Genomic DNA, 11935 nt, shown 5'->3' on the forward strand with positions numbered 1-11935 from the left:
CACTTCAAAAGTCTGAAAAGCTTTTCGGGAACTTTAGCAACCCGTAGTTTTGTGAAGCCACCTCTAAGGGCTTTAGGTTAAGAGGGATTTTATGTGAGAGGGGGGGGTTTGTCATAAATAGATCAGTTTCTACCTGTGTGGACAATGATTTGGTGTGTTGTTATAACCTGGAGAGAATTTTAAGAGCTGACATATGGTGCTGAATCCAATTGCTTTCCATGTCCGCACTGCTTGAATTTGTGCCACCTCAGAGAAGTCTTTCAGTCCATCTTTCTCAAGAGGGCTTTGCTACTGTTAGTTTTGTCCTGGGTGCTTTATTTCTTCATATAAACTGAGACAAGAGCCGAGTTGTTGGAAAAACAGTTTAGTAATATTCATTTTGCTGTTCATTCCCCCAATTAAAGAAAAAGGTAAGTTATTCCATCTCAGACAATCATCTTTTGTCTTCTTTAGTGACGGCACATAGTTAAGGCAAAATGTATTTTGCAGTGTCCTCTTCAATCTTCACTCCAGCCTCTCCTCCCTACCCACCCAGGGATATGCTCACAGGAAGGTGTCCTATCGCCTTCACACCTCCTGCTGCTCCTCTATCAGGGAAAGATGATAGGATGCTATTAAGTGCTTGTCTGGTTGTCTAACAGCAAAATGGCACAGTGTGGTGGGGCTGTGTCCAGCAGTATCTGTATGTTATCCTGGAACAGAACGTGTTCATACGATGTGTTGGACGTGTTCATGGCTGTTCTGACGGGAGGTGACGTTCATGCTCGCCCCTGAGTGCCTCTCCTCCGCGCCCAAACGTCAGCAAACAACCAGCTCACAGCACAACGCAGACTCCGACACAAACTCCACGTGATTACAAGAACAAAGAACAAAGAACAAAGAACCCCCCCCCGTGGTTGTTTCCTCCACCAACAAGCTAAGTTGCAGGAAATATGATCACAGTCTCCTCTTTCATGAGTTACAGCGTTGAATAATGACCAGAAGTATTTTTATAGAACATTATGATGTCACAGTGAAGTTGACCTTTGACCCTTTTGGATACAAAATGTCATCACTTCATTTTATCCTTACAGACATTTAAGTTAAATTGTGTCATAATTAGTGAATGAATTTTGTGAGGTCACAGTGTGACAGAAGTGATGAAATTCCCTCTGGGCTGTTCCTGATAAGAATGTGAAATCACCGTGACCTTGAAGTTTGACCTTTGTCCACCGAAATCTAATCAGTTCATCTTTGAGTCCAAGTGAATGTTTGTCCCAAGTCCAAACAAATTTCCTCAAGGTGGTCTTGAGATACCACATTAAGAGGATAAAACCATGTTTTGTGAGGTCACCATAACCTTGAACTTTCACCTTTCACCACTAAACTCTAATCAGTTCATCCTTGAGTTCAAGCGGACATTGGTGCAGAATTTGAAAATCCCTCAAGGCATTACGACATTGTGTTCACAAGGTCAACACCATGTTTAGTTTGCTCACTGTGACCTTGACCTTTGACCTTCATCCTTCAGTCCTAATGAATGTTTGTGCTAAATCACAGATATTTGCGATATCGCGTTCACGTTCATGGGATGGACAACATGAAAACAAAATGCCTCTGGCTCTGACTGTCACCAGCGAGGAGGCATAAAAAGTTTGAAACCCCCCCGGAACAAATGGGACTGTGACTGACATCAGGGGAAAACTAGGGTCAACATCAGCTAATAATGATATTACGTTTTATAAATCCTGCTAAAGAAAAAACCTAACGTTAGCCGGACAGATCTCCACACGTAGTTTGGAGAGTCAAGTACAGTCTAAAATGTACTTTATCGTCAAAGTACAATTACTTTGGTTACCTCATCTATCAACATGATGCCAGTCGCCAGGAAACAGAAGCTGTTTTACCTTTGAACTTGTGGAAGACAGCCCAGAGTTCAGCGATATCAGTGGCAAAGGTGATATCCGTGTCCAGAACGATGACTCTTTGCAGATCGGACGGCAGAGTCTTGGTGAGCACCAGCTTCATCAGACCGTAGATCCCGGAGTAATGTTTGTTCGGGATCCATGACACCTCAGACTGAAACACACCAACACACGGTTGGGATCATTTTGCTGTTTAACTGACTGAATTTTAAAAAATCTGTCGTTTACACAACAAGTTTTTTCAGAACTTCTCAGTAGAAAACAAAGCGGGTAGCAGCCAGATCATCAAGCACTACGGGAGAGTAAATGAAGCTTGCAGTATTTCTGAGAGAATCTGGAGTTGAAGTGTTTCTCACCTTCAGCTCATCTGCGTCGTAGAAGTCAACCCTGACAGCAGGAACCATCCAGGTATGGAACAGAGAGGACAGGATCTGCTGAGCAATGGAGTCTGTGATGAAATGGAAATGTAGGGGGTTCCGCCTGTGGACACACACACACACACACACACACACACACACACACAAACAAACAAAAGATTGAATAAGTTCAATGTTCTTTCACTGAAACATCCTACTAGATATTTCTTAATCGTCTCCACCACTGCTCCACTAAACTATTTCATGACTTCAGGAAAACTGTGTGAATTTAGGTTGAACAATGTCAGGATTAACTAGGAGGGGAAACCATTCTGCAGCCCTGCAGACTTTAGTATGTAAGGCTATATCAATACAACTTCCTGTCATTTTGCATCGTGAAATACAACCATTGATCTGGGTTTCAGCAGATGACTAGCCAATTACAAATGTTCATATTGTACATCAGGATTTACTTTACTTTTTATTTTTCCTAAGACATGAAAACAATATTAAAATCTGAAAACCAACAAAATCTAATCAGTTCATCCTTGAGTCCAGGTGAATTCGAAGAGATTCCCTTGAGGAGTTCTCAAGATATTGCGTTGACAATTGACCAAAATTGACTTGACTCCAGGTGTGCTAACGCCCGACTCCAATTAGATTTTGTCGATTTTTGTAGAAGTCATTAGTCGAGGGGTTCACATACTTTTTCCAACCTACACTGTGAATGTTTGAATGAGGTTCCAATATGAACAAACACAATGCAATCATTTGTTATTAGCTAAAACAGATTCTTTGTTCATAAATACGGGTGATTCCAGAGGGTTCCCCTAGATCGTTCTCACACCTGCACGTTTCAGTCCGGTTAAACCGATCCCTGGTTCGTTTTTGTACGATTCGTTTGGGCAGGTGTGAATACAGTAATCACACTTGGATGTGGGCCAAGACCCTTTCGAGAAGGTGGTCTAGGTCCCGTCCCATTTTTGGTACGAAAGAATTCCATCCGGCCCCTGAGCTATAGTGTTGTTTTTGGAGGCCTGTTTTAATTTTAGTTTTAGTCTAGTCTTTGTGTCAAGCTGTCATTTTAGTTTTTATTAGTTTTAGTCACGTTCATACTCTTTTTAGTCTAGTCAAGTTTTAGTCGACTAAAAGTCTGAGCATTTTAGTCTTATTTTAGTCAGAATCATCCATGACTATTTTAGTCTAGTTTTAGTCAATGAAAAATTTAGTCTCTTTCTAGTAATGCAATTCTATTTAACCCAGTATAGTATAAGTACCTAGTAGTATAGACAAAACCAAAATTTTCTTTTAGCCAAACCCACCAACACATTCTGTTTTTTTTCCACCTCTATGTAATGAAAGTGTGTCCAAATGTCATTTCGTCTTTTTCTTCCAAAGAAGAACCCGGACTGGCTGCCGGCCATCGGTCCTTTTCTCTGTCGTGTTATGTTTCTGAAACCGCAGCTGCAACTTCTAAATGCCGCCCGCGAGAGGGGATTGAGGCAGTGATGTCGCGTGCGTCGGCGCAGTGCGACCTGATGACGTGAGACACAGGAAACAGAAATACTTCAAAATAATAATAACTGGACTAAACAAGTCGAAATGACGTTATAACATTTCGTCTCGTCTCGTTTTAGACAACGAAAATGAGACATTTTAGCAGAGTTTTTATTTTGTAAACCACATTTAGTCTCGTTTTTATTCGTCAACAATATTGCATTATATATTTAATTATAGTTATCGTCACATGACCAGCATTTACGTTGCGTCTCGTCTCGTTTTCGTCATGTGATAAAGGTTCGTTGACGAAGATATTTAGTCATAATTATCGTTGACGAAAGCAACACTACTGAGCTAGACGGTTCCTGTAACCTTCTTCCTGTGTTTACTTTCCGCCTCCAACCAGACGATCTGACCAATCTCACATGGTTTGTAATGATGCATTTCGGTTCCCCTTCAATTTTTCCCCCCGTGTGAAAGCAAACTGAACCAAGGGGTTCAAATATGCACATGTATCCTGTCTTTTCACAGGAACCTTAGAGCAGAACCCTAATCCTACATCAACAGTTCCATTTGCGGATGAAGACCGTGTGATATGATTGAAAGCCCCCAAACGAGTAAATAATTTGACCCTTGAGTAGAAACCGGCCACGGGCTTCATCCAGAGAAGACTGTATGTATCTGACTTCACACACAGGAGGGTGTGGAAGGTATGTATTCAGGACATTCAAATCAGGTCAAGAAATAGTGACACTGAACTGAGGATGTGAGCACCCCGGGGTGTCTTGTGCTGAATGACTTTGGGAATGAATATGTCAGCTGCACTTGCTCAATAAGTACAAGAGGCTGGCAACTGTCAAAATGTGTTGGAACTGTGGCTTGATGTAAACTGTCAGCCAAAGCAGCACAGACATCCACAGCAACAAGGCCTTCGCTGGATGTTTGGGATTATATCAATGACTAAGAACATATGACAAGTTCATCCTGATTCATCAGGGCTGGGGCTGCGATAATCTCATCACCTAATCTTATAATATTACTAAGACGTTCAGAGTGGACACAGATTCAGATTTATTGCGCTCTCATTGACGAAGACAGGAGCGAAGGATTGCCCCGAACCTGAGCATTCACCTTGATGCGAACAGGAAGTCACCGTGTAGAGTCGGGATGCAATGAGGTTGTGTTGCTATTATACTTCAGCCCTCAGTTTTACCATTAACCTGACCTGAGCACAGACACAACATCACGTTCAACTTGTCTACAACCTGTAACGTGAACATTTCCTCTTGTGAGAGCCACCGGTATTGTGTAGTTCTAGATTTCTAGGCAATCAGCCCCGGGATGGAGACAAAGAAAGACCCAGGAAACAATAGCAAATGGCATGTCAACATCTTGTTGTAATTTTCTCTCTTTGTAATCATTCTTTGTCTGTGTAGTAGCTGTAGCTGTTTCTGTGTTTCTGTCATTCTCCAACTCTTTGTGGTCATTTTGTGTCTCTTAGTAGTTGTTTTGTGTGTCTTTGTGGTTGTTTTGCATCATTTTGTGGTTGTTTTGTGTCTCTTTGTGATTGTTTTAATTATATGCTTCTATATATTCTTCCGTGCACTTCAGCTGAGCTGCTGCTGTAGTTGCTTAAAGCTTGTCATCATTAACATGCACTGTCAGAACAGAACAAAATCTCTTCCCTCCAGGCACTTTCTCAAAACAACAGATAGCCGATAATATGTAAATCTGTATCAGGGATTGATGAGTTAGTGTCAGCAGTAACTGACATTAGGTCACCACAGAGCTTCTTCTGTGATAATGCTATAAAACAGTTAAATATATCAAATACGACAGTGTTATCAGGAATAACTGTCGCACTAAACATGAGTCATCAGCTCATCGTGACTGAATAAATGCAGCTAATAGCACAAACGCTGAATTACATCATGTAGACTGAGTCTCTTCTTCCCTTAATAATGCCAGTATCAGTGCAGATACAGATGCACCAGTGGCTCACATCTGTATCTGCACCACACACTGTTTGGTTTGGTTTATATCAAGAATTACAAGGCTCACCTTTTCTCTGTTTGACCTTTCATTCACACTGAGCAGCTTTTACTAAACGAGCAAAACCTCTGCACAGCAACATTATTAAGCAATTATTTCTGCAATGATTTACCTAGTATGTTAATCAATCTGATTCCGCAATAGAGATGCATTCATTGATAAGTCTTTGTTTCTGTGTGGTGATGAATAAGAATGTATGGCTTTTTTTTAACCAACTTTATGTATAAAGAAATATACAAATAGAGAAAGTTCAGCCATTAAAATAATAATTAAATAACAATAAGTGTGCAAGAGATCAGAATAAATCATATGCAGACATAAGTATTCAGTTATGATGATGATATTGTTAACTATGAATTCAACAGGATTTAAAGATCATCTATATTTATGGATTCGGGCTTCAGTCGATCAGTCAAGGATTTCCATCAGTTCTGGATCGTGTCACAAACATAAAACAGCTGCTCTGTTGTTTCTAGATACAAGAACCTTCATAAGAAAAAAAAGACTTTCCGATCGCAGCTTTGTTTAAAAGGAACCACTTTTAGTAGGAGATTGTCCTGCCTCGCCTTGGCACTAGGTCATCTTTTAGTTTTTCTGTTTCTGTTTTATTTAGGCGACTAACTCTCCTCTCGTTTCAGATCTTTGTGATTGTCTGCCATGTAATTATCCCTGCCTCCTTTGTGTATTTAGTCCGTGCGCTCCCTGCTACCTTTGCCAGTTCGTCTTTGCCTGTTGTTGCGAACGTACCAGCCTTTATTCTCCTAGTGTTGTTTGACCCTTTTTCTGGACTTCACTCTGCCTCAGCTTCGCCCCTTTCAACTATTTGCCTCTACTGACTGACTCCTATGTACCGAACTCATTTTTTATTAAAGGACCTGATATTTTGGAAAGTGGACTGTGTGTTGAGTTGTGTATTTGGGTCTATTCCCGGAGCGTCTGAATATCTGTTAGTGACGAGATGTGCACTGTGGTCTCTGGTGACAAAAGCGGAAACTTTATACTTCCAGCTGTTCAGCCTGACCCCCCTCCCTGAGAGGTTTTGTAGCACTGTAACAACACTGTGTCACTTCAGCCTTTTTCTTCTGACAAAGGAGAGACATAGCTCATTTAAAGCTTCCGAAAAAAGGACTGATGTGTCGTTTTTCTGCTGAGGACGGCCATGGATTATCCCGACAGGTCACATACAGATGCTGTCAGACTCATCAGAATGATGAGAGGCCCTGCAGTCTGACTGAATACACCAGAAAGAGGCCATCTTTCAGGTGGAACAGCATCAGTCACACAATGAGGCTCTCCATTACTGGGGCAAGAGATGAACTGACGGCAAATATGATTTACAGCGCAGACTAAACAACGCAGCACTGCTGGAAATTAGCTGGCAGCATGGTGACTGAAAAGAATGGAATACCGCATCATTTAAATCTGGTTTCACCGGGAATTTATAGCATGTTCAATACTGTATTACAAATCGACAATATGGAAGAAATACAGCCGGAGTGACTTTTTGATAAAAGCTGCAGGTCATCTATGCTGGAGAGTCAGCCTGTGTTTGACAATCAATGTCCCATCATTTCAGTCCGACAGCAGGATTCCCAACACGCAGATGACAGTCCATAGCAGTGAGTCAACATTTAAACATCCCCTCTGATTAAACACAGCCTGCAGGGGGTTGGTATATCAGCTGTGCTGCTGGTGACATGTCCCCAATAAAAAAACACATTTTTGACCAAATGTGTTGAATGTTTAAACTTCATGCACTGTATAATTCAGACGTTAGTCATACTCGCTTTACACTTTGAGCATTATTTTGTAAAAATGATCTGGGGATTAAACCTGAACTGCATGTCTTCTTTTCAGAATGACAGAAAAAGCTTCATTTCTACGCCAGTTATCTTTTATGTAACATAAAAGTTACACAGTAATTTGTTTGGATGTTTTGGTAGCATGTGAAGACATCTTAAGTTTTCCAATATGCCACAAATACTTGTATATGAATGAATAAAATACCCATATTGACATGTTATATGGACATGTTATTAATAGCATACAAAAGTGAATAATCATGGATTTGATATTTGGAAGAAGAGATTTATAAGTCACTGTCCTACAGCTGTTTTTTCAGTCTTTCAGATACATTTCACAGCTTGTGCTGCTCAACTGTGGAGGACCAGGGACGTCACAGGAAAAGTAATGAAGTGTTTCCTTAAATTCCATATTCTAATAGGCAATAAAAACAGGAATTATAGAAAGAATTTATAAATGAACGTTTAATCCATCGATAAATACTTCAGATTTACAAAAACAGCCTAAAACTCTCATTAACTAAACCATTTCTAAATACATTTATTAATTCATAAATGAATAATAGAATTTGAAAAACTAATTGAAAAGGCATTTTAAAAATGGGAATACATTTGATTTCCATTTCCTTTTTCCAGCTGCTTGTCATTTAGCTTCTCTGTGACACTCTGGGCCTTCCGTGCTGGTAAAACCCTCTAGTTGCTAGCCAACCAATCAGAGAGTTTGTTACATTTCATGGCCAATTGGGATTTAGCCTGGTGTCACAGAAACGCTAAGTGGAGAAGCTAAATGCTGTTTTATGTAAATCCATTTTCTAAAATCTGAAGTATTTATTGATGGATTAATGGTTAACTTATACATTTTTACAATTCCTTTTTTTAATACCTTTTCTTTCAAATATGATACTAAGTAATTACTTTTCCTGTGACATCCCTGGTCCTCTATACTCATCACATTTTCAGGTTGCACCTAGAGAAAAAAATCAATTGATCTCAGACGATCAATAAATTGTTGAATGACAGCTTGGGTGCAGAACCGAGCTGACGGCCCTGACTGACATCCCTTCACTTTAAAAGTTTCCTGTGGGCTGGTCTGCATTATGGACACACAGCTGTCTGCCAGCTTCTGGTCTTTTTTTACCAAATGTTTTTATTTAATTATAACACAGTACATTCATAAAAAGGGTCATATAAATAACAATATGGTTGTTTGATTTGTTTAATTTAGGCATTTTAAATATTCAATTAAGAATTTGATAAAATGATACTGAAAGTTTTTTTTTTTCCTGTCTTTTTAAACAAACGTGGACCATTAAAAGTAAGTTAGAAAGTTGCACTGAGAGTGTATGTGTATATGATTTTTAACAAGACTAAATGGGGAGAATGCTTCAGATGGTTTCAAAAAAGTTAAATGTTCACTCGGACTCAGTTAATAAATCACAATTAGAATATTTAATAATGAGCACAACAGTAGTTTTGTGTAGAAACCCCATTGTTTTATTAGGGAGAACATTTTACCCGGACAAAAATCTTGTTACTTCAGCCTGAATGAAATAATAGAAACAGGCGCTGTGCTGCTTAAGTATCTCTGGTCGTAAAGAAAATAAATGACAGTGTGAGTGTGTCTCTGTCAGCAGGAGTCAGAGTGAAGTTTCCATCGATATAAAACGAAATTATAATTGCATTTATGATTAATTCACCTGCAACTTTGGAGCTAATTAACAAGTAGTGCTGTTAGAAGTGGTGATGCTGAATGCACACTGACTGATTACTAATGGACCCTCCATCTCCAACGCATAATAAAGCATTCATTATTCATATTTACGTAAGACTAATGGCACACATTGAACATCAAGTGATGTTTCACACTGTTTAACAGCTAAGTGCTCCTGATGTCAAATTATGTGAGTGGAGGCTCGTCTTTTCCATCCAGTAACTGGAACAAGTGCTTTACAAACTTTTTTTCCCTGGGCCTGGGCTCACAGGCTCAGTCACCTACCCCACCTTGTTGCTGTAGGTTGTTGGGATAGAACGGAAACAGAAGAGAAGACTGGCAGACACCACTCAGGTCTTACACAATTGCCTCACTATCTAAAAACAAAGACTAGGTCTTAACCTAGTATAGGTCTGAACCGGAGCACAGCCTCCGTCTGGATCCACAATAGTTTAGTCTTTATTTACTTCAACTTCAGAACGTAACAGACTTTTATTAGAGGCAGGTTTTTATGTCTAACTCCCTCTGTTTGATATGTAGAGTTGGTCATAGTCGTTAGTACGAAGCCTCGTTACTGATGACTTCTCTCTCTCCCTCCCTCTCTCCTGCTCTCTGCTTGGTGTGTCTTATGTTTAGTTATTCCTCTGTCTCCTTTGTAATAATGAGACATGTAATGAAAGTTGTTTATTTGCTGTAATGGAGGTGAGGCTCAGTGTATTGGGAGTGATCCTCCTCTTCCCTGCGGTTCCTGAGCAGCTGGGAAACCAGAGCGGCTCAGTAGACTGCCTGTAACAGGAGGCGTAGCTCTCAGCCCCACATCGCCGTCCACACACGGTCCAGACCTGAACCAGGTTTACACCCAGTCTGTTTGAAAAAAACTCTCGAAATCTAGAGACAATGAGCTAAGTTGTCAACACTGCAGCTGTAAACACCCCCTATAGAACCTGTTTGATCCACAAACTCCATCTCAGTGACGAGTTACTCTGCTGACCAGTGGTGGAAATATGATCAGTCAGTCAATCACATTCCAGATTATATCTGTTGCGGTCCAGCCAATAATCTGAATCTGTATTTTTTAATTACATTTAATATTCTCCGAAAGAAAATGCTAGAATTTGACACAGGTGACAGTAAAGCATCTATCTATCTATCTATCTATCTATCTATCTATCTATCTATCTATCTATCTATCTATCTATCTATCTATCTATCTATCATACATTTATCTCTAACAAGGAAAGTTAATATGATTTTAAGTAGGGTTAACAAATTAAAAATCCAGCTGAGGTTTACAAAGCATTTCTTTTTTTTATCTTTATTTCACTTTGTCCCCATTTCTGAAACCAAACCTAAACTCTTGCCAGTTCCTAAAAATAACCGTAGAAATGGTTTAATAAAGCTAAAGGGACATTTAGGGGAAAATAGTTCAAATACTGGATGTTGTCAGTGAAAATTTTACTGATACATTCAGTATCAACATTTTAACAGCTTTCCAGATATTTCATCAGAACACTATAAGAAAATGGAATCCTGTTGGTATTACCTCCAAAACGTATTTGCTGGTGTAAATTATTGTAAGTGTAATTTTTGAGGAGAATGGGTTAGTGTGAGAAGGAAAAAAAAGAGCATTGCTGTACCTGTGGAAAAGGACCGATTTAACCAGCGTCACCACATCTCGACTTGCATTATAACCTGCACATACGATAGCCACGTGGATCGTCTGTGGAGGAGAAGGAGCGAAGGATTAGAGGGAATATATCGAAATAAAAAAAAAAGAAAAACAGGTTAGAAAGAGAGACATTCATTCTGCGGCACACAGGGTAGAAAAATATTGACAGGTTTTCTTCCTGGAGATTGTTGATTCACTCAAATGAGAAAATTGCAACAAAAAAAAAAACCCTTGTATATTTGTACATTTCCATTTGAGGGAACATTTCTGTTCATTCTTTACAATCTGGTTCTTTATTTTTTTTTATCATAGCAATTATCTGAACCATTTACTTCAAAGTGAAACCAAAAATGACTGTAAATGACCATGACACTAGTTGACTAGTTGACTGGTACGTTCTCTACCAGCTGAGCCACGTATAGACAGCCTGTAAACAGTATGTCTCCGGCTATTGCTGTCACCTGTTTACACATTACGTTAGCTTGTATGTGCTCTGTGTAGCCTATATGTTCGGCAATTTCAATGTTGATATTGTGAGGCTATGCTTCTCCCATACATTTGCTCTCTTGAGGAGGGGCTGGAATTCTTTCAATTGCAAATTTTATAGAATTTAGCTAACTCACGCTAATATCTCCAGGGTTGACCAACCCAGCTTTAAGGCTCAATCCCAATGCGTTAAACCCTCACAGGCTTCAGTGACGTCACCTGGTGAGTGACTGAGTGCGAGAGGCTACAAGTGCTCAAAACGGTGTAAAGAGGAATGGAACAGCACTTTGCGACGTATCACGTTACCTAGACAACAGAAATGCAAAAGGTTCCTACAGTAATCTTCCCAACAGCGGTCCGGATCAAGGCAACCGCGCTAACCCCTCCAAATGAGCAGGGGTCATGTTCAAGCACTGCTGGAGGGGTGCTACAGTCAGACTGCCCTCTCTACAAGC

The 11935-nt window shown here is 39.9% G+C and overlaps 1 protein-coding gene across 1 annotated transcript in view; it reads right to left on the reverse strand.

The window, feature by feature from the left end:
• Nucleotides 1-11935, reverse strand: part of large1 (LARGE xylosyl- and glucuronyltransferase 1) — a 117102-nt gene that overhangs the window by 48978 nt on the left and 56189 nt on the right. The window contains exons 4-6 of the mRNA XM_023418725.2: nt 10963-11045; nt 2261-2384; nt 1887-2058 (exon numbers count right to left, since the gene is read on the reverse strand). Coding sequence (XP_023274493.1) covers nt 1887-2058; nt 2261-2384; nt 10963-11045 — 379 coding nt within the window. The remainder of the gene's footprint in view (nt 1-1886; nt 2059-2260; nt 2385-10962; nt 11046-11935) is intronic.

This window comes from Seriola lalandi, unplaced genomic scaffold, assembly GCF_002814215.2.
Source record: "Seriola lalandi dorsalis isolate HSWRI2012SDOR001 ecotype SW California unplaced genomic scaffold, Sedor1 jcf7180002054584, whole genome shotgun sequence".
NCBI lineage: Eukaryota > Metazoa > Chordata > Actinopteri > Carangiformes > Carangidae > Seriola > Seriola lalandi.